Here is a 24,997-nt window from a genome sequence, read left to right as displayed (position 1 = left end):
ATAACTCCAAGTGGAGAATCAGCATTTGGATGCCATGCATCTGGAGCCCACTGAGACCCCGTGTAAGTGGCAGAAAATGCACATCACCTCACAAACTCCACCTCCAGCACCATCAGTGGGAGAATCTGTAGTTTCCAAATTGGCCTCATCAACTTCTTTAGAATCCTCAAAACCAGAAGTCTTGCCTTATTTTAATCAGAGGTTTCTAGATGACATTGTCAATGTTCTGTTTTTTTTTTAAATCAAAAAAAACCTCAGGATTTTTGCAAACAGAGAATAGCCTGACTTTTATTTAAATGCAAAAGTCGATGTTTTAATCCAGGATTTTTCCTTGTTTGAGGATTGCGTGCCCCAATTTACACTCATTTCACTTTTAAACCACGAGACCTTGAATCAATTCATTGAAGTTTCCAAAGAGGATGTTGTTACAAGGACAAACAGCTGCAGAGAAAATGTTGGTTTATTTCTTTATTTGGGAGATTTTGCTTTCATTGTCAATGCATTTCAGTTCCCTTTCAGGATCTCCCAGAACTCTACTGCCAATTAAATCACAGTTGTAATATGGGTATCATAGCAGCCAATGTCCAGGACACAACAAAGATCAAATAATCTGTTTCTTCAGCAACATTGTTAAGGGATGAACATTTGCCAGGGTGCAACACAAAAACACAAAACCAAAATACCCCTTTACACATACCAAACGCATACAAGTTCTCCACTGGCTTGTTAAGATGTTTTGACATCAATTTACATTTCTTCAGAGGAATGGAAAATATGTTCTTCCTTGGACAGTATTTTCCCAAATTCCAGAAAAGCACAAACAAGGAACTATATTTTTTCTTTGACTGACTGTGACATGACACCCTGCATTTTTGTCTTATTATTGCACTTCTTGCTTTATTAAATACAAGTTGATTTGTCTGAATTGCATGTGAACAAAAGCTTTTCAGTGACTCTTGGTACACGCAAATTCAAATGATTCAGTTCTTCAGCAATTAGTACCATAACAATTACAAGCAGCAAACCTTCAGACAGAGCATGCGGTGGGGGGGGGTGCACCCTGATGCTCGAGACTCCTGAAGCAAGCACACCGCGTTCAGTCACAGCAAGAGATTTTCAAGAAGAAAGAGAGAACACAGAGGATGTTTCAAGTTATCCTTGAAAGTCATAACCACATCAACTTCCTGACCCATGTATGCCGAAATTGGAACAGCAGCATTTTGGAATGCACTAATAATCTTTATTCATAATTTATAAAGCTGTGCAGAAACCAGGCACAAGCAATGGAATTAACATGAAGTATTCTAATCAACCCACCTATCCCTCATGCATCACCTGATGGATCCTACGTTTGCCACACCATCCACCACAGCACTCAAGGAACTGGAGTGGAAGTAATTTCTCTCTATTCCAAAATCTTATCTATACTGCTCACAATAACTGCTCACAATGCCAAGATACAAAAGGCAACCAATGCCTACATGACCAACAAGGGATATCAGGATCTCTGCAATCATTTTTACATCCAATTAAGTACTAAAGATACAATCACTTACAATGTAGGGACAAGGAGAAAACAAGCATAAATTAAAAGCAGCAATGTTCCACAAATGCAATTAAATAATTATATGATCTTTTTCAACAATCTTTTATAAGTATTAATAACACCAAGAACCATTCATCTGGTCTTCTTTGAAATAGGATTGTGTATCCACTTTAGAGGAGAACCAGGTCACAGTGTAACATGTTACTGCTACAGTTAAAAAAAAACAGCTTCTTCCCCTCCGCCATCAGATATCTCAATGGACAATGAACCACAGACACTTCTTATCTTCCTTTGCTCTAATTTATTTATTTTTAAAATTGTAATTTATAGCAATTTTGCATCAGTAAAATGTTGCCGAAAATGATGGATTTCACGTCACGTACATGACAATAAATTCTGATTCTGATGTTTCTTTTCTTTTGAAAGTGCTTTACCATATATATTGTGGAGATGGCTAAAAATCCTGGCAGAAAAATCAGCTTGGCAGAGTGAGTGACAAAAAAAAAGATAAAGAAGGGTATAATCTAGCAGGAGGTGACAAGAATGAAATGTGTAACAGGTTCATGTACTGAGAGAACAAATTGATAGCTTTGGAAGAGTTCATAAAATTCACTATTTTTACATGCACAAAACATTTTGCAGTAAGTGAAGAGAAACTGGGCCATACAGAAGATAAACTGTTGGAAACATAGAGGTTAACACAGCACTTTTACAGTGCCAGAGACCAGGGTTCAAATCTGGTGTTGTCTGCAAGGAGCTTGTATATTCTCCCCATGTCTGTACGGGTTTCCCCTGGATGCTCCAATTTCCTCCCACTATCCAGAAGTGTACAGGATTTATAGGTTAATTGTTGTATTTGGGTGGCACAGGCTTGTCGGCCGGAAGGACCTGCTACTGTGCTGCATCCCCAAATTAAATAACATAAAGCCTACAGCTCAACTCATCCATGGTAACCAAGATGCCTGATCAAGCTAGTTCCATTTGGCCCAATTTCCTCTAACCTTTCCTTCCCAATTCATGTCTAAATGTCTTACAACCTTTGTAATTGTACCTACTTGTATTACTTCCTCTCATATGTCATCCCATATACCCACTAATCTGTGTGTGGAAAAAGTGATCCCTTCGATCTCCTTTAAAATCTTTCCCCTCTCGCCTTACACCACATACAAATAAAAGGGTACCCTCGAAAATATTCTTTATAAAACTATAAATCAGCAAAGCCAAAAAGTCACACAAAAGAACAAGAGAATAATTTTCAGAAGTAAAACACGAAAGTCCGCAGACACCATCGTTGAAGTAAAAACACAAAGCTGGAGAAACTCAACAGGTCAAACAGTGTACTTTAAACAGCAAAGATACATAACCAACATTTCAGTCTTGAGCCCTTCATCAAGGTATGGAAAAATGTTAGCAGGCATCCAAACCAAGAGAACATAATTTTCAGAGATGTATACCACAGCAGCCGGGCTACTTAATGCAACTAAACAGAAGGCTTTAAATGGGTGGAATAAAGTACTAGTTGTGGATGGGGGGGTGGTTTGAAGAAGGGAATGGTAACCTTGGCATTCAGAGAAATTTAGCACATTAAAAATCAAGTTTTCATTGTATGGTCTCAAAAAAAAAATGCAGTTTAGTAAAACAAGGGTTCGGTTTGACTCGATTTTGCCAAGTTTTCAGTTGTAAAAGTAACCACTGAAGAGAAACTAGAAGTGATTTTTACCAAAATGATTCATTCAACTCGCTCCACTCAGTATTCCAAATTCTAATAAAGTAATTTCAATTTATAGCTAAATAAACAATGTTGTTCAAGGCCAAGAGCCTACCTGATATCACTATAGAGAAAATTTATACCAGAATCAAACAATCACATTTGGGGCCTGTTAAAACAGTCACAAAAACAGCAATAATCATTCTGTGGTGAGAAAAGCACTCTGCTGTGAAGTGATTATAATCGGATTTAATTTAGAATAAAGTTATCACCATCTAACTACAAGACGACAGCTTTCCATTTGCAGTTCCAATGAAGTGATGCACAGCTTTGGTGATGCAAGGGGGTGCATTGGACCAATGGGCAGCACGGTTAGTGCAATTAACGCTGTTACAGAGGTTTCGAATCTGGCACGATCTCCCCGCATTTGCATGGGTTTCTTCCAGCCGCTCCGGTTTCCCAACTTTCAAAATGCACTGGGGTTTTAGGTTAATTGGGGTCTTCGGGCAGCACAGGCTGTGAGCTGGAATGTAGGTCTAAATTTAACATTTGGAAGACTTTTCGATTACAGTTCCATCAACAGCAATGTATCTTGTAACAAATAGGAGCAGGATGGGCATCCAGTCAAACCTGTTCCCCCCCATTCAACAAAAGACCACAGCTGATGTGATAGTGGACTCACAGCTCCACTTACCCATCTGTTCGCAAAACCCTATCGCTTGAAAGTTCTATTTACAACTTAAATACATTCAACGAGCCGACCTCCACTGTTTCAGTTAGTTCCATACATTCACTACCCCCTCTGGGAGAAGCAGTTCTTCCTGATCCAGGTTTTAAAATCTTGTAGCTACAATTCCAGTTTAAAAAAAAACTTGAAACAAATCAACCCCCCCCCCCCCCCCCTCCAATTGCAAACTTTCTAGGGATGCAGGACGGGAGAGAAACTTTCTGGGTCTGGGCCCATGATGGAACTGCAGAGAAGAGGGGAGCTGCTCACCTGCTGCCGGCTCCGTTGCTGCATGGAGGGTGACAGCGAGGCGAAATACAGCCTGCGCAAAGATGTGTGCACTCCAGGGCCCGCCTGTCACCTCCTAGCTCGCCGCGGCTCCTGCTCTCTCCATTGTGTTCCGATGCGGAAGCCACCGCTCTCGTTCTCTCACCGGTCCCCTGCGCCCAGATGCTCCGCTGACAGCGACGTCAATTCCGGTGCAGTCCGGCCTCACTTCCGCCAGTAACAAAGATGGTCCACTCTCTATATTTTGGAGTCCGCTATTGACATAATTTCCGCCGATACCAGCCGTAAATATCAATCGCTTGATTGGTGGCCAGTCAAAAGAGCCTCCACTGTAACTTAGCGAATTAAATCGACGGTTCGCTGTGATGACACTACCATTGTGCAATAGAAGGCGGGTTTCCTCGCTTTCTCCCCCACCCCCCCTCCCTTCCTTGCAATCGAAAGGTGGGCACGAGCTCCTTGGCCTATTGCCACATAGAAGGGTGATTGACGGATTGGGTGGCCAATCATGGGTGGGCATCGGGCTCACTGGCGCAGATGCTGCATGTGAGACGGGAGAGTTGCTGGTGTGGATCCTGCGGGGGCGGACTGCTGCTGCAAGCTTGGGGCGTGCATTCACTCAGGTAGGACAATGTCCACAGAGGGAGGGAGGGGAGGGGAGGGGAGGGGAGGGAGGCTGAGCAAGTGGCTGACCAAGTGGCTGACCTGCAGCCGGCCGGGTTCCCTCTGTATTCCCAATCAGCTTCACTTCACTCGTGGGGTCTAACCTTGCACAAATGATGTGCCACGTAAATCCCTCAGCCCACAGAGGACATACTTAATGGGCTGTGGAGCAGCCTTGAATGAAATAAATGCCCATCTTTCTTGATAACTGAGGCTTAGTTTGGACTTTTGCAGCCGTTTATATAATGCAGTGACTGATCGGATAAAACTATTCCTCAGTTGTAGATTTTTTCTATCGTGAGCATGTAACGCAGTCAACTTTACCACCTATTACAAAACCTAAGTGCTTTGGAACTGAAGTGAAGGCATGCACTCGCTGAGTTGAAGGGGCTGGGGTCATTCCACCCTGCTTCTCAATCTCTGCCCACCACGTTTCGGTCTTCACTTTTTTTCAGACAACAGTGAATTCGTTTACTGTTGGGTTACTTCACCCAAGTAATGCATTAACTTTTTACTACCTGGTGCTTCCTTGCGTTTAATTAATCAGTGCTGTGATAATGAATTGATATTTTGAAAATGATTGTCATTTTGTATGTTTGCCATGTTTTACTAAACATAGACATGTGTATCTTTGTTGAATGTCAGCTATCTGTTACAGGTTATATTGTATATAAAGAGATGGATTGTGTGGGGTTTAGAGTAGGTCACTTCACAAACATACTTACAAACCACATCACATTTACAATGCCAGAGTTTTGTTCAAGCCAGACATCCAGGCTCCCAGTACCTTTGCAAAGACCATGAAATTGCTTTTGGAAGGAATTTTTAAAAGCAGGTGCAAATGGAAGTCAGGGCTCAAGTGCTGATAAAGATCTTTCAAGGATTGGGCTAGGTCTGGGGTTTTTTTGTGGGCAGAAAAAAACAAACCGGATTTTCACTTTTAGAGAGAGAGAGACAGCTTGCAGACTTGTTGAAAACCCTATTTTGAAGATGGGTTGTGAGTCCTCAGTTCAACTTGTTGAAACCCATTGTAGTCCTTACAAGAAGAAAGGGCTGGCTAGAGTGTTTCTCCTGAAATAAGGGGAGCAAGAGGAAATTGTGCGGCACCTTATCAAACGCTTTTTGGATTTCCAGAAACCGTTTGAGAAGGTGCCGCACAAGAGACTTATCAGTAAGTTACAGGAAAGTGGAGTCCGGGGAAGTATATTGACATGGATCGAAAATTGGTTGTCTGACAGGAGGCAGAGAGTCGGGATAAGTGGGAGTTTTTTAGGTTGGCAGAGGGTGGTAAGTGGCGTGCCGCAGGGGTCAGTGCTAGGCCCACAACTGTTCATCATTTACATTGATGACTTGGAGGAGGGGACAAAATGTGGTGTAGCCAAGTTTGGGGATGACACCAAATTGAGTGGAAGAGCAAATTGTAATGAGGATGTGGAGAGTCTGCAGAGGGATATAGTTAAGCTGGATGAGTGGGCAAAGGTCTGGCAGATGGAGTACAATGTTAGTAAGTGTGAGGTTATCCACTTTGGCAAGAAAAATAAAAGAGCTGAATATTATTTAAAGGGTGAAAAACTACAGCAGGCTGTTGTGCAGAGGGACTTGGGAGTGCATGTGCATGAATCGCAAAAAGTTAGGTTACAGGTGCAGCAGGTTATTAAGAAGGCAAATGGAATGTTGGCCTTCATCGCTAGAGGAATTGAATTCAGGAGTAGGGAGGTAATGTTGCAACTGTATAACGAACTGATGAGACTGCACCTGGAGTACTGTGTCCAGTTCTGGTCTCCGTATTTGAGGAAGGATATACTGGCTTTGGAGACGGTCCAGAGGAGGTTTACTAGGTTGATCCCTAGGATGAAGGGGTTGACTTGTGATGAAAGATTAAAACGTCTAGGATTGTATTCACTCGAGTTCAGAAGAATAAGAGGAGATCTTGTAGAAACATATAGGATTATGAAGGGTATGGATAGGATAGATGTAGGAAGGTTTTTTGAGCTGGCTGGGGAAACTAAAACGAGAGGACACAGTCTCAAGATTCGGGGGAGTAGATTTAGGACAGGGATGAGGAAAAATAGTTTTTCCCAGAGAGTAGTGAATGTTTGGAATTCTCTAACCATGGAAGTGGTTGAGGCTGCCTCATTAAACATATTTAAAATTTGGTTAGATAAATTTTTACATGATAGAAGAATTAGGGGATATGGGGAGAAGGCAGGTAGGTGGAGTTAGGTCATAAATTAGATCAGCCATGATCTTATTGAATGGCGGAGCAGGTTCGATGGGCCATTTTTGGCCTACTCCTGTTCCTACTTCCTATGTTCCTATGTTATGGTGACCTGGAAGAAGAGGTTATCATTTACATTAATGATTTGGATGATGGAGTAGTAATTTGGATTAGTAAATATGTAGATGATACAAAGGTAGGGGGAGTTGTGGATAGTGAAGATGGTTTTCAGGGACTGCAGAAGGATTTGGACTGCTTAGAAGGGTGGGCTGAAGGATGGCAGATGGAGTTTAATACTGATAAGTGTAAAGTCTTCATTTTGGGAAGAATAATCAAAACAGGACGTATGCAGTAAAGGGGAGGGCATTGAGGAATACTGAAGAGCAGAGAGATCTTGGAATAACAGTTCATCGTCCTTTGAAAGTGGATTCTCGTGTGGCTAGAGTTGTAAAGAAAGCTTTTGGCATGCTGGCCTTTATAAATCAACGCATCGAATATAGGAGCTGTGAGGTGATGTTGAGACTGTTCAAAGCTTTGGTGAGGCCAAATTTGGAATACTGTGTGCAGTTCTGGTCCCCAAGTTATAGGAAGGATATCAATAAGGTAGAGAGGATGCAGAGAATATTTACTAAAATGTTGCTTGCACTAGAGGAGTCAAGATGGCCTGTTTGCGTACTGTAATTGTTATTATGGAAAACCCATGATTGGGCAAGTTTCTTTGGCAAGACACCGAAGTGACTGATTGGAGGAAATCAGTTTGTGTGTGTCCAACAAGCAACAAATATCTCTCTGAAACCACCGATAACCTTCCTGAGCGATAACCATTTACCTTTAAGCACGAGAACCTGGTGAAATTTCATAAATGTTAAATTCTGTGCATGATACGAGAATTGCCTGATACCGGTGAACTTGGATAAGTGAATGACTGGACTATTAAAGCAAAGAACTTTCCTGAACATGTATACATTATGTACACGTGTGCTTAGAATTAGAAAGGGCTTAAGTTAATAGTAATAAATTAAAGTTTGATCCTGTTTTCATGTTTAAAGAAAATTAAAAGCAACTTTTGTTTAAGTAACCATTTGTGTTGGTGAATTTCTATTGCTGCTGAGTTTTGGGGTCCTCTGGTCTTGTAACATATCAAACAAATTTCAAATTGTGATAACAACCTAAACAATTATATTGCAAGTTGTATGGGTTAATAATTGTGACTAATTGAAGAACCACAAGTAAACAAAACAAGGAATTCAAGCGAAAGCTTTTCCTTGAGAAGTTTGAATGTGGAACTCTGTAAATATACCTGGTTTGGGATGGGGGGAAGTTGAGATGACAACTCTACAAAGGAGGAAATAAAAGGAAGGTTCTACTTTCCTAGCCCAACCAGAGGAAAGATGTAGAGTATTTGGAGGGGAGATGAAGAAAAAAAGTGTTTAGAATTTACTATCTTGTCACATGGAGGAGGCAGATAACCTTTAGTCCATAGAACAGTTTCTTCACCCCAGATGTCTGCACTGAACATGCTGACCAATTTGTATTGAAACTTTGCTGCTTGCACATATAAAGTTTTGGCTTCTTGCTATAAGTATCTGAATGGACGTTTGGTGTGAGGCAATTGACCAAGATCAGGGAACTATGATTAGATTGAATAGATTGTCTGACCAGCATAAGACGGTGGTCTACATAAATTTTTGTGTGTAAAACCTCTGTGATCTTTCTCTGTGGCAGATTAGGCTTGTGTGGAAAACAGAAAGAAGTACCAGCACAGACCACTGGGGTTGAATGGGGTATCAGCACGCTAACCTTTGAAGGTTACATTATTAGAATGTATAACTACATTTAGAGCAGAACATACATGAAGTTTTTTGTCGATTGTAAGGCAGACAGAGAGTTTCCACTTTGTCCAGTGCCCCTCACAGAAACCTACAGCACCTGGTGTTCCTTCCAATACTGGCCAGTCCTGAGCCTGCTTAGCTTCCAAGATCAAACAATCTCAGGCATCCTCAGGCTATGAGGTGCTGTATGTCACTTGTGGTAAGCCACTGTTTGTAGATTTAACTGTCTGACCATGCCAGTTGGCTGACTGTACCTGTGGCTCCTCCCACAGACTCCTGAATAAAGGTGACTGTTCCAGAGCCCCCTCCCCAGTTCAGGATAGACGACCAGCATGGACCTGCCTCCATTCTATTGTGAATAAAAGCCTACGAGTTTTACATAACTTCTTGTCTTTTGGAACTATTGATGGTACATCACTAGTTAAAATCAAAATTAACATATGCACTGGGATTTTAGAGTGTTACTGCTCAGTCAATACTTCTTGTTCATTTTTATTGCCGTTTTTCCTTATTCCTAACTAAAGGCTCAGCCCCGAACCATTGGTTACCTTTTGCTTCCTGTAGATGCTGTATAACCTGCTGAGTTTCTCCATTACGTTTGTGTATTGCCCTTGACTCCACAATCTGCAGATTTTATTCTTTAAAATGGCTTATTTACTTCTGGTGCTGCTGGCTGGGTCAGTATTTATTAGTTTAAGAAGATGGTGGTGAACTGACTCTTTGAATTACCACAGTCCTTGTGTTAAAGGTGATCCATCACTGCCGTTGAGTGGGAGTTCTGAGGTGCAGACCCAAAAGGGCTGAGGGATCTATAATGTATCTCAAAGCTAGAGTGGTGTGTGATTTATAGGGAGATCTATGGGTGATAATGTTTCCATGTGCCTGCTGCCTTGGTCCTTCTTGAGTAGAAGTCTTGGAGGTCCTTTCAGAGTAGGAGGGGTGTGTAACATTGTGTAGAGGGTGCAAACTGGAGCCATAGTGTATTGCTGTTGGAGGAAATGACTGTTTACAGTGTCAGATGGCCTTCCTTGTCCTGGATTACATAGGAAGCAGGCTGTTTGTGAGTCGAGGCGAGATACCCACTTAGAAATCGAACCAGGTTGTGGACTGCTGGAGATTGGCTGAAGGGTGCCGCGTATTGGAACCAAATGTGCCTGATCTTGTCAGAGGTATACATCTGGAGCTCAGGTAGCTGATTGAAGGCTGTGTGGCTGCAGGTGCATTGGACGTTCGGTGACCCTGGGGGACACTCTCTTAGGCTTTTTCTCTTTCTGAAAGGGGGTGCTGGGAAATTTTTGCTAATGGCAAATCTTTGTCTGCCTTACAGTAGACTAAAGGAAACCATGCAATATCACATATTCTGTTTTATTATATGACAATACAATCATCTTGAATTTTGAATTATGTCAAGCTTGGAACTTCATTCATCTAAGCAAGAGGAGAAATATTCAATCAGTCTTCAGACTTGTGCCTTGCGGTTGGGAGATGAGCTGTTTGCAGTTGAATATCCCTCTGTTTAATCTATGTAACAGCTGTGATTGTACAATTTTTAAGTGTACATGAGTGTTAAGACTTTTTACAGTTTTTCATAAATGCAGCTTCTTCCTTGCCTCACAGTTAGTTCCACTTTAAATTTATTGTTTTGAGGATATTGGCATATTCTGTTCCAATACTGTATGCAATAAGCTCTTTTTCTCATTTTAACTAGAAAATAGGTTGACGATGACGATACCCTTATGGTTAACAAAACAAAATGATGTGTCTTGATTAGTGTGCTCAGTCACTGAATCATCCAGATGTATAATACTGAAGCTCTTGATAATGTCTGTCACTCATTGACAGGTACCCTCAAAGCAGTTTGCAGCCCTGTTTTAAATAACCTTGTACCATTTTGAACAGCTGCTGAGGACTGATTGCCTTGTAGTATATCTTCTCATGTGTAACATCATTAAGATAACCAAGAGATCATCTTCTAAGAGCAGAATTAGCCTTCATTTGCATGTAACTCTATCCACTCTCTGGTCTGGTTTTCAACTGAGATAACTCTGTAGAGGTGGGAGCCAATTTGGATTTGATTTCATTTCCAGCCTTCGATTTGCATGGCTCACTGCAAAATCCTTCAGTACTCCAGCATTACATACCTCTTCACTTTATATAGTTGTGTCCATCTTATGGACACTTGATTTTGATACTCGTGATAATCCCACCTCTAGAAGTGACTGCAGCTGTGTAGAAAGGCTTATTTGAAGTTGTACTGTAATTTCTGAATTCTCTCATATGTGATTTTTTTTTTATTGTTTATCTGGAAATTTAAACTGACACAAAACATCTCACTGGTCCTCAAAAATGAACATGAAAATACTGCAGATGCTGGAAATTTGAATTACAAACCAAAAATATATACTGGAAACTCTCAGCAGGTCAGGGGTAGTAGCTGTGAAAAGGGAATCAGAGTTAATATTTCAAGTCCCAGATCCTTCATCACAACTGGGAAAGGGGAAACAATTTGGTTTGAGGTAGCATAAAACGTAGGGAAGGGATCAGTTCATCCAAGTTAAATCAAGTTTATTGTCATCTGTACAAGTACAATCTGACAAAACAGTGTTTGCTGGTCCTCGGTGCAAAGCACACAACCAGAAATAATATGCATACTGACAAACAATACATACTGTATGCAGGACAAGTATTCTTTAATACAAATAAATCAATAAAGATGAGAGTCTCGGATGGTTAGTGTGAGCAGTTCCTTTAGTCGTTCAGCATTTTCACTGCCCATGAGAAGAAACTGTTTCTCAGCCTGACGGTGCTGGCTCTGAGAATCCTGTGTCGCTTTCCTGATGGGAGCAGCCGAATGATTCTGTGTGCAGGGTAGATGGGGTCCTCAATGATTTTGCACACCCTCTTCAGACAACGATCCCGGTAGATCATGTTGATTGGGGGGGGTGGGGGGGGAACAGGCTCCAGTGATCCTCTCTGGCATTCTTATGGTCCTGTTGATAGACCTCCGATCCATTCCTCTGCTGCAACTGTACTGCATGGTAATGCAGCTGGCAAGGATGCTCTCAATAGAGCTCCTATAGAAGGGGAATAAAAAGTTTTATTGATGTTTCTGATTGAGACCCTGCATCCCCACTTCTGCCTGGTTTCAGAGTACTGCAAGGACCAGTGAGATGATATGTGAAAGTTGCTAAAGCATCCCATAGTTTTCAGCTCCCTCTTTCCATATGTGTTCCCACCAAAAATCATTGATTACTCTGCCATGAGGATTGGACAGGCAGGCTATCAGTTGAAACATTCTGAGAACCTCCGAGGAAGCCCCACTTATATAGTTTAGATCAGGGTTTCTTGTACTCCTTATTGTGCAGAGATTCTTGTTGTGGAATATTTCCTACAATTGAAGAAAATCTACAAAGATTAAAAAGGGTAAACAAAAAAAATGTTCGAAGCACATTTTAAGAGCTGTATGAATAGGAAGTGTTAAGTAGGAAATGGGCCAGATGCTGCCAAACGTGACAAGCGCAGAATGCCAGAGTGATCAGCTTGGATGCGTTGGGCTAAGGGTCTGTTTCACACTGGAAGACTCCACAGCCCAGATAAATGCCATTCAGCCCATTGCATTCAAAAGAGTGAAAATTCCACTATCCCAAATTCTGTAGATCATGGCTCCTCAATATGCAGCCTTGTTTTATTTTAAATGTAATGAAGAGTTTCTGCTTGTCCACCAAGGTGTGAGTTGCAAACCCTGACAGCCAGAGGGTTATACATTTTATTTGCCTCCTGCACCCCCCCCCTCCCACCGGCCTTGCTGCCTGCCTCCCCCCCCCCCCCCACCCACTTAACCTCCCTCTCCTGTCCCCGGCCTCGCTGCTCTGGTGAATAAATCAGTAGAGACCCTTGTAATTTTATATGTCTCCCCTCAGCCTCCACTCTTCCAAAGTAAACAGCTTTGGCTCAGCCAAAATATATTTAACTGCTTCTCTTTCCACTGATGTTGTCTAACCTCGCGAGTTTTTCCAGCATTTTCAGTTTTTATTTTATATTTCCAGTGTCTACAGTTTTTTTTGATTGTCCTGGCAAGACTCATAACCAAAGGTTGGACAGGAGATTAAATCTCGTGACAGCTTTAAATTAACAATGTAATTCACACTGGCCAAGGTCATAAAGGTTCTTTGGTTACAGCCAGATTCCTTAACCTTGCCTTCCTTGCCACAAGGTTTGATAAATCTATGTTTAAACACATTAGAATCGCAGGATTAAATGACTTAGCCTCAAATCTACTATAAAATTGATAAAATTATTGCTGTTCTGACTGAAATCTATGTTCCTGCCTACCTTGGATAACCTGGCACTCAGGCCCACAACATTGACTGCCTTTCACTTTCTATGAATGTTGCATAACCTGAGTTTCTTTTGTGTAGTGCTGTAGACACCAGCATCTGCAGGCTCTCTGGTTTACCTTTAAATCCATTGCTTATTCTGAATATATCAACCTCTATCCGAAAAATATTCCATCTTTCTTCCTCAAAGGGCAAGGGAAGCAGAGATCTAAAGGCACAACATTCTTTGAAGAGAAAATTTCCCTTTAGTAGAAACTCCTTTTTTTTCCCCAAAAGGATGCATCCATCCCTCAGAATCTTGTACATTTCAATGAAGTCCCTCCGATGCTTCTAAGCTCCCACAGATTTATTTATGCTCAACCCTCTCCAGTCTTAACTCTGTGAAGCATCCGACCTGGATGGAGTTCCTGGCCGAGTACTAAAGATCTGTGTGGATCAACTTACAAAGGTGTTCACAGATAACTTCAACATCTCAGTTGATAGAGGTTTATAAGATGCATAGATAGGGTGGACAGCCAGCACGTTTTTCCCAGGACAGGATCAACAAACACCAGAGGATGTGGACAAAGTGAAGGGGGTGAAGTTTAGGGGAGACGTCAGACTTGTTATTTATGCAGAAATTTGTGGGTGCCTGGAATGCCTTGCCGGGGATGGTGGTGGAGGCTGAAACATTAGGGGCATTTAAGAGTCTTAGATAGATACATGGATGAAAGGAAAATAGAGGGTTATGGGGTAGGGAGGGTTTAGTATTTTTTTTTGAGGGAATATGTGGGTCAGTACAACATCAAGGGCCAAAGGGCCTGTACTGTATTGTTCTTGTGTTCTAGGAAGGTTGTAGAACCATGTTGACTAAATGCAGACAAATGAGTCTAGGCCAGAATGCCAGTTTGGTCAACATGGACAAGTTGGGCAAAAGGAGCTGTTTCTATGCTGTACGACTTTGTGGAGATGAACTACAGATCAAGGAACAAATAGGCTTGCTCATGGTTCCATGAAGCTCTTCATTGAAATTGGTTGCAATCTCTTGAGCAGATGGTCCCGAATGATTTGGTAAAGCATGGTACCATTCTCAAAAAATGGACAAAATGGTTAACTGTCTCTCCCCCAATATGAGCTCAGTCAAGTGCATTTTGCTGTTGTGTCCCATTATGTAGAGACAGATTGAGTTAAGTTAAATAAGTTGTATTATTGCCCCTGAGCTACACTTTCAATTCTGTTTTATGGGCTCTCTGCTCTGCACTTTCAAACCATCCCATCCACCTCTATTGATCTGGTGTAATCATTAATACATCCTTGGTTTTTGCCATCTCTGCTTGCATTCAACTGCAGTGATTTTGTTATTCTTTCAGAGTAAGAATTCCGTCACTCTCTTGGACCCTTCCAGTTAATGTTTTGCCAGGACAACAAATAAAGAGCTTGTGACAAAATCAGTAACAAAATAAATGGCAGTAACATTGACAGGAATTGGACAGTAGAGTTTGCCTTTGTTTCTTTTGTCTCTTCTCCGTTATAATTTATCCCATTAGCTCTTAAACTGCTTGTTTATGAATCAACAAGCATTAGGTCATCACGTTTGATCGAACTATTGAGATAGAAACTGGTCACTGAATAAATTTTCAACATCACTATTTGGAGTACTTGCTTCTGACTTTTCACTTCCAGTTGGCCAAAGACTGAACAGAATGGCTGCCTATGGCTACTACCGGACAAGTGTCTTCACTGCCATGTTTGTGGGTTACACTCTGTATTACTTCAATCGAAAAACCTTCTCATTTGTGATGCCGTCTATCATGGAGGAAGTGACCTTGGAGAAGGACGATTTGGGTAAGTGTGCGAGCTTCTGGGTGTGAAATAACTGGGAACTAGTGGGGATGTGAGCCCAACATGATGCGAAGAAACATCAGGGTTGGTCGGGATGCGGATGTCCATTAATGGATATCTCTAGAGACAAAGACAGGACTGGCACTGTGGTGTTACAAGGAAAGCTCAGTAAATGGAAGCAAGAGGTTCTTGAGAGGAGCTGTGGAGGGATGGGAGGGACTTGGGAGTAAGTGGAGAGCGGAGGACTACACACCCACAAGGTAACAAGACTTATTGGTAGTAGTGCGGAATACACTTTTCTTTCACTGGACAAGGCACAGATTGAGAGAGCAGTGAGGCCATTGTGGGTATTTGGCAGGGCTAAAACAGGGAGAAGCTACATCACATGGTGAATAATTCATCAAGGTGTGAAGGAAAAATATTTGTACTCGATGAGTGATGTGAGTGTGAAACGGACTCACTGACAGGATGGAGGAGGGAGAAATCCTCATCTCATTTATATTTTTAGACAATGTTGGGGGGCTGGGGGAGAGATTAGCTGGAATAGATTTTTTTCTACCAGCTTGGATGTGATGGGCGAAAAGCTTCCTTGGAGTCGTACATTTTTTAGTGATTCATTCCACTGGGGGAGAGCTGCAATGTTGGAGATGTCATTTTAGATGTTAAACAGAAGTCTCGAATGATGTCTTCATGGTTGTACAGCACAAAATGGCATGTTTTGATGAAGAGCTAGGTTTTTACACACCAGCAAATATGGACATCATGACATGGGAGTCCATCGACTCCAATGTTGTCACTTGAATTATTCCCCTGCCTCTATTAATTTTTGCTTTGTGTAGCTAGAGCAGTCTGCAGAAGGTTCCTGTGTACAAATTGTCTGCTGTATTTCTGATATCAGTGGCAATATTTATGCTGCCTTGAGTCAAGGTGTAAAGGGTGCTATTTAATTTCTGTAATCCAAGTTTACAACCAGGGATTTGTAAGGGAGAAGAAAACTGATATCAGATATATAGCTTGTGTACCTGATGAGGAATAACTATTAGCTGGAAGATGTCTTAGATGTTGAGATGGCCAAGATCTAAGGCTGTAGGACCAGGAGTGTGTTGAGTTTTGTCTGGTCACCTTATTTCAGGAGGGAATGAATGGCTTGAGGATGATGTGGTAAACATTCACAGGAACTCCAGTGGAGGGGTTTGTTCTCCTTAAGCCAGGTGATTCAACAGGTGTCCAAAATCTTGAAAGGCCTATAAAATATAAAGAGACACTGATTATGTTCATGGAGTGATTGAGAAGTGGACTTCTTAGTCTGAAGGCATTTGGCATGAGATGAGGTGCAGAGCTAACAGTTGTGATCTGGAAGTCACTGGCAGGAATGTGTTTTTTAAAAAAAAACATTTGATTTTGGCTTCCTAAATTAAAAAAAAAGTTGCCTGACTCTAAAAGGTCAGCTTGGGACTGACTGACAGGCATCTACAGGATGCAAGCATGACATCAGCATGTCAAATGACTACCTACTTGCAGTACTTGTTCTACAAGATGATTGAGGGATGTGATTTGCATTGAAGCTGATTGCAGTAATTAAAACAGACATATATAGACTGACTGACAGACTGGTAGCAATTAGATCAATGTGATTAGTAATGTATTGTAGATGACAGACTGTTCTGTGCAGATTTATGCATTAATTGTAATGCATTCCCTGCAAACAGCAAGACAGATTTTCTTCCTAAAATGGCCTTTAGAAACACGCCTGAATCAATTTCTCCTGTAACAGCACTTAATATTTTGTCGTGAATTTAGTAATAGCCTGAGCTCAGCAGTTTGTGAGGAAGCAATATCTGAGTGGGTGTAGCAGTAACAAAAATCCATGCTGGCAGCAGGAGACCTCGTGGTTGTTTACTGACCATGAAGGTGAAAAACAGAAAGGAAAGAGAAGAATTTCTGGATTAAACTTTTAAGCCTGATCCTCCTTTGAAACAGTCCTAGGAATTGGAAGTATAGAAACATAAAAATCTTGAACAAGCAATAGATTCTGCCTAACAGGTTGGGTTCCTCCAGCATTTCACTGTTTGCGTGAGGATTTGGAGGTAGCTGTTTATTTGGCATTGCACAATATTCTTAACATAGAGCATGGGAACAACTTTAGTGGTGCTGTGAAATTGAGGAACTGACATTAACAAGGGATATAGGTGCAAACTGATCTTGACTTGTATTCCTTCAGGTATGATAACCAGCAGCCAATCTTTGGCCTATGCCATCAGCAAGTTTATCAGTGGAGTGCTCTCCGATCAGATCAGTGCTCGCCTGCTCTTCTGCACTGGCCTATTCCTAGTGGGAGGAATAAATGTCATCTTCTCCTGGAGTTCCACGGTCACTGCTTTCACTGTGCTCTGGTTCTTTAACGGACTAGCCCAAGGTTTTGGATGGCCACCCTGCGGGAAGATACTGCGCAAGGTACCAAAAAGCTGCTTAAACACCACAGCTTGCTCTTTATCCAGTGTTTTTTTTTGTCTGAGGACTCCAACGTTTAGTGGGGTGTCTGGGCCTCTCCCATGTAAAGGCTTCCATTTTAACAATAATTTGAATTTCTGTAGCACTTTCAAAAATCCAAGATGCTTGACAGAATTGTTATCAACCAAATTCACTTCCAAGGAGATATTTGGGCAGATGTCTAAAAGCTTGTAGTAAAAGGTGGATTTTAAGACCATAAGACATAGGAACAGAAATAAGATATTCAGCCCATTGAGCGCTCTGCCTTTCAATCATGAGCTGATCCATTTTCCCATTCAGCCTCACTGCCCAACTTTCTTACCTAACCTTTGATGCCCTGGCTAATCAAGGACCTATCAACCTCTGCCTTAAATATACCCAATGAGTTGCCCTCCACAACTGCCTGTGGCAACATATTCCTTCCCCCAAGCCTCCCACCTTGCCTTTTTATTCTGATGCCTGTTGACATTTTCCCATACCTTGATGAAGGGCTCAAGCCCAAAACGTTGGTTATGCATTTTTATCTTTGCGATATAAAGGACTCTGTTTGACCTGGTGAATTTCTCCAACATTGTATTTTTACTTCAACCACAGTGTCTGCAGACTTTCATATTTTACTTTTTTAATTTCTCCATATCTCTGTTCTAAGTGGACGTCCTTCAATTGTGAAGTTGAGGAGTGTTATAAAGGAGGAAAAAAGATAGAGAGGTTGAGGAAAGAAATTCTGCAGCTCAAGGCCTCTGGAGTTGGACAACAGTGGTTTAAAAAAAATTGAACTGGTGCTGATATTGCTGAAGTTTATAGGGCCAGGGGAGGAAAGAATGAATGTTTGACAATTATATAAAAAAAAATTTAGACATGCTGTATGGTACCAGGCCTTTCCAACCTATACTGCCCAATTATACCCAATTGACCTACAACCTCCCAGTGGTTTCCATTTTAGATATCCAAAATCAAAATGCTGCAGATGCTAGAAATACGAAATATAGAGAGATGCTCTTTGCCAACTGAAACATTCAATTTATTTCTTTATTTGCAAATGTTGCATATCCACTGAGGATCTCAAGCATTTTCTGCTTCTGTTGCTCTTCCAGGAAACCATGGAGATCTGTGACCATAGGAGTATTTAACAGTACACTGCTGCAGCCAAGTTTGGCACCTTGTATATTGTCCTCACATGTGTACAATGGCTGAGATATGGTTAGGTCACTCACTTGAGTATTACTGGTACCACATAACCCAGTACTACCTGTCACATGGTTGGGTGGTCAGCGACTAAACCGGCTCCCACAACAGGAAAGTGGCTAAACACCCTGCAGGATGAAAAATACCTGTGAAAGGGCGGACGAACCCTCTCGTAGGGTCAACGGCCATCTAACAAACATGTGCTGTGATGCACGGAAAGGACATCCCTTGCATCAAAGCTTGGTCTGGCCATTCACTGCAACAGAACTTCCCCCAGCTGTCTTGGACCTCACCATGCCACTGGATCCGGGAGGGGATGTTGAATGGGTGGATCTGGACTTCTGCAACCCCTACTCACTTAAATCCATTCATATATCCTTGCATCAAATCCCAGAAACTGACTGAAAGTAACCATCATCATCCTATGGGATGGATAGGCAGAAGAAGAAGTCAATGGCTGAGAACAGCAGCCAGTTTTCTTTTTGTCTCTGCTCTTAGCCTGAGCCAGTTGAACTTGCAGCACCTCTTCTATAGCTGTTATTGGCAGAGTTCAGTCAACTCTGCGTACCCAGCTCTCAAATCTACCATCTACCTGAATGTGGTCAACAACAAACTCGTGGGCGGAACCAAAAGCAGGAATTCCTGAAGTGAGAGCAACCCCTTGGTGTTGGTGAGCTGGATCAATTGGATCCATTCTGTAGCTAAAGGCCAATTAGCATGGTGACGGCCCAGCAGGATAGTTCCAAAGGGATTGGCTGATTTTCTTCCAAATTTCTTGGAATGCATCAGTCCATGGGAATGTAAAGAGAAGGCATGCAACCAAGTAGCCTGCCTGTGTCTGGGGAGAGGATAATGCCCTCTGACCCACTGAATTCACGCTATTGCTAATCCTTCATCCATCCAATTTATTCCCTGCAAATTCCCATCAGCCACCCATAGGAGTCTGCCAGGCACCTACCCACAAGAGGCCATGTGGGATGACAGCAAAGAAGTGGGGGAGGCTTGCGTGGACGTGGGGAGCATGCAAACTCCTCACAGTGGAAGAATGGATTGAAGCCAGGTCACTGGCATCATGAAGCAGTAGTTCCACCAGCTGCATCATCCTTTCCATCTGCCATGCCATGTGGTTAGCTCCTCAGTTTAAACTCAATGAAAAGCCTGCAGAATTTGAAGATTTTCTCCCTGTTGCTCCTTTTCCTACCACTCTCCCTGTAATTAACGATAACAAAATGGCCAGATTGGACCCACGCAGACAAGGGGAGAACATACAAACTCCTTACAGAGAAGGCCGAATACCAACCTGGATTGCCAGGCATTGCACTAACTGTGCCACCATTTGGAAAACAGAGCATAACATTGGGGGAAATCTTAAAGGGTTACCTCTAACAAGCAAGACCTGAAACAATACTTAGAACTTGGTCCCTTGACAGGCTCTCAGTGACTGACAGAGAAGGATGTGATTTGTACAAAGCCAGAGATGGAATAAGCATGAGTGGCTAAAAACTCATCTATTTTGTCTTCTTTCCCTTCATTCTCAGTTTGGTATATTTGTTCATAGAATTCCTTAAAGTCTTCATTGATCTCTGTTGGGTTCTATGTAATTTGTTTGTCCTTTTTCCTTGATGCCAATACAGTTCTTTTAGCTTGTTCTGTTTTAAGTTGCCAGGCTAGTATTTTGTGCGTTTTTTCTCCTCGCTCGTAATACTTCTGCTTTATTTTAATTGTTCTTCTCCACCTTGTACGTTTGTAATGTTACGTATTTTATTTTTTTGTCCGCCAATTCTCTTCTTTTCGTTGTATCTTCCCTTATTGCTAGTTCTTTTTCTGTACTTACTATTTCCCTTTCCAACTGTTCTATTTCCCAATTGTAGTCCTTTTTCATCTTAGTTACATAACTTATTATCTGCCCTCTGATAAAGGCTTTCATTGCATCCATAATATAAATTTGTCTTTCACTGATTCCGTAATTATTTCAAAGTACATTTTAATTTGGCGTTCAATAAATTCTCTAAATTCCTGTCTTTTAAGTAGCATGGAGTTTAAATTCCTTTCTTTTAAGTACCATGGAGTTTAATCTCCATCTATATGTTCTTGGTGGGATGTCCTCCAGTGCTATTGCTAATAACAGGGTTGAATGATCAGATAGCAATCTAGCTTTATGTTCAGTTTTCCTAACTCTCCCTAACAACAGGAACAGGTCAATCCTTGAGTATGTTTTATGTCTACTCGAATAATATGAGTATTCCTTCTCCCTTGGGTGCTGCCTCCATATATCCAAAAGTTGCATTTCCTGCATTGATTTAACCATAAATTTGGCCACTTTATTCTTTTTGCTAGTCTTTTGTCCAGTTTTATCCAACTTTGGGTCCAAATTAATGTTTATTGGGTCCAATAAATACCCTCCTATCAATATATTCCCTTGCGTATCTACAATCTTCAAAAAAATATCTTGCATAAACTTTTGATCCTCTTCATTAGGTGCATGTATATTGACCAAATTCCAGAATTCTGAACATATCTGACACTTTATCATTACATACCTCCCTGCTGGATCTATTATTTCCTCCTCTATTTTGACTGGTACATTTTTATTGATTAATATAGCTACACCTCTGGCTTTTGAATTATAAGATGTTGCCGTTACGTGCCCTACCCAGTTTCTCCTCAATTTATTATGTTCCACTTCAGTTAGATGTGTTTCCTGCACGAAAGCTGTATCTTTTCTTTTTTCAGTAAATTTAACAGCCTCTTCCTTTTGATTTGATTATGTATTCCATTAATATTTATAGTCATATAGTTCAACATGGCCATCTCATACTCTGTTTACACCTCATTTCCGCTTCCTCACCACCACCCTTTTCCCCATTTTAATCTCTGTTTTCCTTTTTTGAACTCAATGTATGACAACACTTCTAAAACATAAAATACTTCAATTATTCCCACATCTAAAATTCCCTTAACCCCAAGTGTCCCCCCCCTCCCTCTCTGAGTCGCCCTTTGTCCCTTGCTGGGCAACCACAATTCCCCTCTCCATTTGGATTGCAAACCCGTTGGCAAGTGTCAACTGATTTCGCAGTGACTGTTATTCTCTCCCACCCAGCCCCCTCCAGAAAAGACTTTTATCTTCACATTAAAACAAAGCTCACCCTCTTTTCTTCTCTTTTTTCCCCCTCTCCATTACTTCCCTTTTCTTTCCCTTCTTTAGTTCTTGTACATTATTTTTACATTTTATATGTAGTTTGTCGTCATTCTTTTAATGCTTTCATTTGTTCTTGAAAAAATTTTTTATCTATGTATTGTCCATTCATTTTACCTTCTATTCCTCTGTGCAGAGCTTGGTGTTCTTCTTCTGTGTCTGCTCTTGGGTTTGTGTCTTCTATTTCTCTTCCTTGCATCTGTGTCTCTTCTGACTTTCTTGTTGAGCTACTTGCCTCAGTTTGTTGGGTGTTTTTTTTTCATGGCTTCTTGTTGTTGGTCCTTTCCTGGGCTAGTTATCTGTTGGGCTTCCTGTTGCTGTTTTTCTTTCTTATCATTCCCTTTCCCGTTGCTTTCCTCTTCTTCCAGCTGAGAGCCCTGCTGTCGGGCATCTCTCAGCTGGTCGCACTGTGAACTTATATCCTCCCGTCGGTGTTTTCCTTTTCCTTGTGTGCATTGGTCAAGGAAACGCGCATGCACAGTTGCGCACTTCTGTTTGGCTCAGTGAGCCATTTTTTGCAGTCCCGCAGTCGGGAGGTCGCAACCCTGCAGGGTCTCCACTAACCTCGGGGAGAGGGCTCCTCTGTCCACGGCGGGTCCCTGCCTCTTCATGCAGGTAAGGCCTTCACCTTTCTCTTCCGGCATCTTTCCTTTTTTTTCCTGTTGTTTTTGGTTTTTCCTTCTTAGGTGCCATTTTCTTTCTTTTCTCCACACCTTTATCTTTTATTTGTGTTTTGTGTTTGTTGAACTTTGAGTTTTCTTCACTTTATTTCTTCTTTTCTGGAGAGGGCTGGTATTCTCCTACCGGCCACTACTCCATCACGTGACTCCTCAGCATGAGTGGCTGTGGTGGCACCCATCTAGCTCAGTAATTTGAAGAAATCCAAAACTTCTTTCCCATGATGTCCTGGGAAAACAGTGAGATGTCAGAGAAATTTAGCGGGCTTCTTATTGTTCAGGATTCTAGCACTTGCAGCTTTTGTGTTTGCCTGCGGTGTTTCAGGTGTTTTTTTTTCAAGCTGCCCAGGGCAGTGGGTGTGAGCTAAATGGTTCTAATCAAGGTAATAATGATGCAATCCCAAAATGTTTGGTTTTTCTGCAACATAAATACACTAATTGAACCTTGGAGAGCAGACTATGCTCAAAGGATGGTGAGTGGGGAAATGGTTGGTCTTGCCTCCCAGGTCCTGAAGGTTCAGACTCTTGCTGAGTTTCTCCAGCGCTTTTATGTTTTTACCCAGTGGCCACCCATTTCAGTTCCCCACCCCATTCCCATGCTGACATGTCTGTCCATGGTCTCATGCACTGCACAAATGAGACCACCTGCAAATTGGAGTAACAACACCCCATTTTCCATCTGGGCATCCTCCAACCAGATGGCATTAACTACAACCTATCCAGTTTCCGTTTACCCACCCCCGCCTCTCCCCTTTCCCTATCTCTATGATCTCTATGTCTCCTATCCTCTAGCACCCACCCCTCCAAATCTCCCTCTCTCTCCCTATTACTTTCTCCTTTCTTCCAGCCCTGAATTCACAGAGCTACCCCCTCCCCCGATCAATCATCAGCTTTTTTCCTGCCCCCCCCCCCCCCCCACCGATGTCCACCTATAGCCTCTTGCATGTTGGCCTGTGCTCCTCCGCCTGCCCTTTCTTACCCCCTGTCCCCAACTTTTTATTCAGGCGCCGTCTGCTTTTTGCTCCTCCCTTGACAAAGGGCTCAGACCTGAAAGGTTGGTTATGTATCTTTTTCTCAGATGCTGCGGGACCTGCTGTTGTGCATTTATTTACAGAGAGTTTAATTTCCTGCATTTGCCCTGGTTTCAGCTGGCAGGCTTTTGGAGAGGGTTAGTTTTTAGAATTTAGTTCTACAGAGATTCAAGGGATCACTGTAGAACTAACACAGGAGAAAATAACAGTTGGTGGCTGTGCTTTGCAGAACTATTGCAGAATCTTGAGCCCTGCTTAAAAAATTTCCTTGAAACTTGTTTCTCTAGCCACACATTTTAGCACCCTTGGGTACCCAAAACTCAATCCTGACTCAGTTCAGCACTTTGATCTGAGAACGATTAAAGGGGGGGGGGGGGTGGCGGAGGGGACAAACTCCTTCAGCCTCTGTACCACTCTCTCCTATAACCAGCCATTGTTCAAATGGCAATGGCAAACCTCTCTAGCAATATGTCAGGAGCTGTGATGTGCTTTGAGATGTTTTGAAAGGCATTGGAGAAAAGCAAATATTGCAAGAACTTTTTTCTAGAGTTACTGTCAGATCTATTTAGTTCCCAATCCACAACTGGTCTTTTTATTTTTAAATGGACAGAAGAGATGCTTGTTACAGCTTAACATGAAAATAGTTTTCAGCTAATCCAGGTTGAAGAAAATATTTTAAAAGTGAATTAATTACCCTAGAGATTTTCCGATCATATACCTCATTGACAGTGAAGCCATAGAAAGTCTTGGCTTCTATCCAAAATCACAATTATAGGATAAGAGAAGAAAAACTTCAGCTTTCTGTTTTTGGACCTGATCTAAGTACCCATGTAATTAAAACAGCATTACGCACGGTGGCACGCTTAGCGAAGTGGTTAGCACAATGTTGTGCCAGTGACCCAGGTTCAAATCTGGTGCTGTCTATAAGAAGTTGTATGCTCCCCCTGTGTCTGCGTGGGTTTCTTCCAGATGCTCCAGCTTCCTCCCATGTTCTAAAGGCGTATGGGTTGGTATGTTAATTGATCACATGGGTGCAACTGGGCAATGTGGGCACGTGGTCTTGTTACAATGCTGTATCTCTAAATTATATTAAAATGAAGCTGAGGGGTACAGAAATGTGAACCTTGCAGTCCAGAGAACACAACTTCCCAGTTCTGACGGAGGGTCTGCAATTGGGGATGTTAACTGTGTTTCTTTCCTCAGGTGAAACACCTGATCTGCTGAGAGTTTCCAATAGATTCTGTTTTTATTTTTATTTTATTCTGTCCTAAGCGAGGA

The 24,997-nt window shown here is 41.9% G+C and overlaps 2 protein-coding genes across 8 annotated transcripts in view; one reads left to right on the top strand and one right to left on the bottom strand.

Moving 5' to 3' along the window:
* Positions 1-4,639, bottom strand: part of LOC138741221 (proprotein convertase subtilisin/kexin type 7-like) — a 212,016-nt gene extending 207,377 nt beyond the window's left edge. For 5 of the 7 annotated variants that reach the window (XR_011343405.1, XR_011343402.1, XR_011343403.1 and 2 more), the window contains exon 1: positions 4,252-4,628. The gene's annotated coding sequence lies outside the window, so the exon portion shown is untranslated. Of the gene's footprint in view, positions 1-3,526; positions 3,581-4,251 lie in introns of those variants that run through there. The other 2 variants (XM_069894960.1, XM_069894958.1) reach the window with 2 other exon arrangements.
* A 148-nt stretch (positions 4,640-4,787) lies between these two features.
* slc37a4a (solute carrier family 37 member 4a) overlaps positions 4,788-24,997 on the top strand; it is a 44,535-nt gene continuing 24,325 nt past the window's right edge. Inside the window, exons 1-3 of the mRNA XM_069894962.1 lie at positions 4,788-4,892; positions 14,982-15,143; positions 17,362-17,594. Of these exons, the coding sequence (XP_069751063.1) occupies positions 15,002-15,143; positions 17,362-17,594 (375 nt within the window). The 5' untranslated portion in view covers positions 4,788-4,892; positions 14,982-15,001. The remainder of the gene's footprint in view (positions 4,893-14,981; positions 15,144-17,361; positions 17,595-24,997) is intronic.

Source organism: Narcine bancroftii, chromosome 8 (genome assembly GCF_036971445.1).
Source record: "Narcine bancroftii isolate sNarBan1 chromosome 8, sNarBan1.hap1, whole genome shotgun sequence".
In the NCBI taxonomy this organism is placed as follows: Eukaryota; Metazoa; Chordata; class Chondrichthyes; order Torpediniformes; family Narcinidae; genus Narcine; species Narcine bancroftii.
The sequence above is the reverse complement of the archived record's forward strand: the minus strand, read 5'-3'. Positions and strand labels throughout refer to the sequence as shown.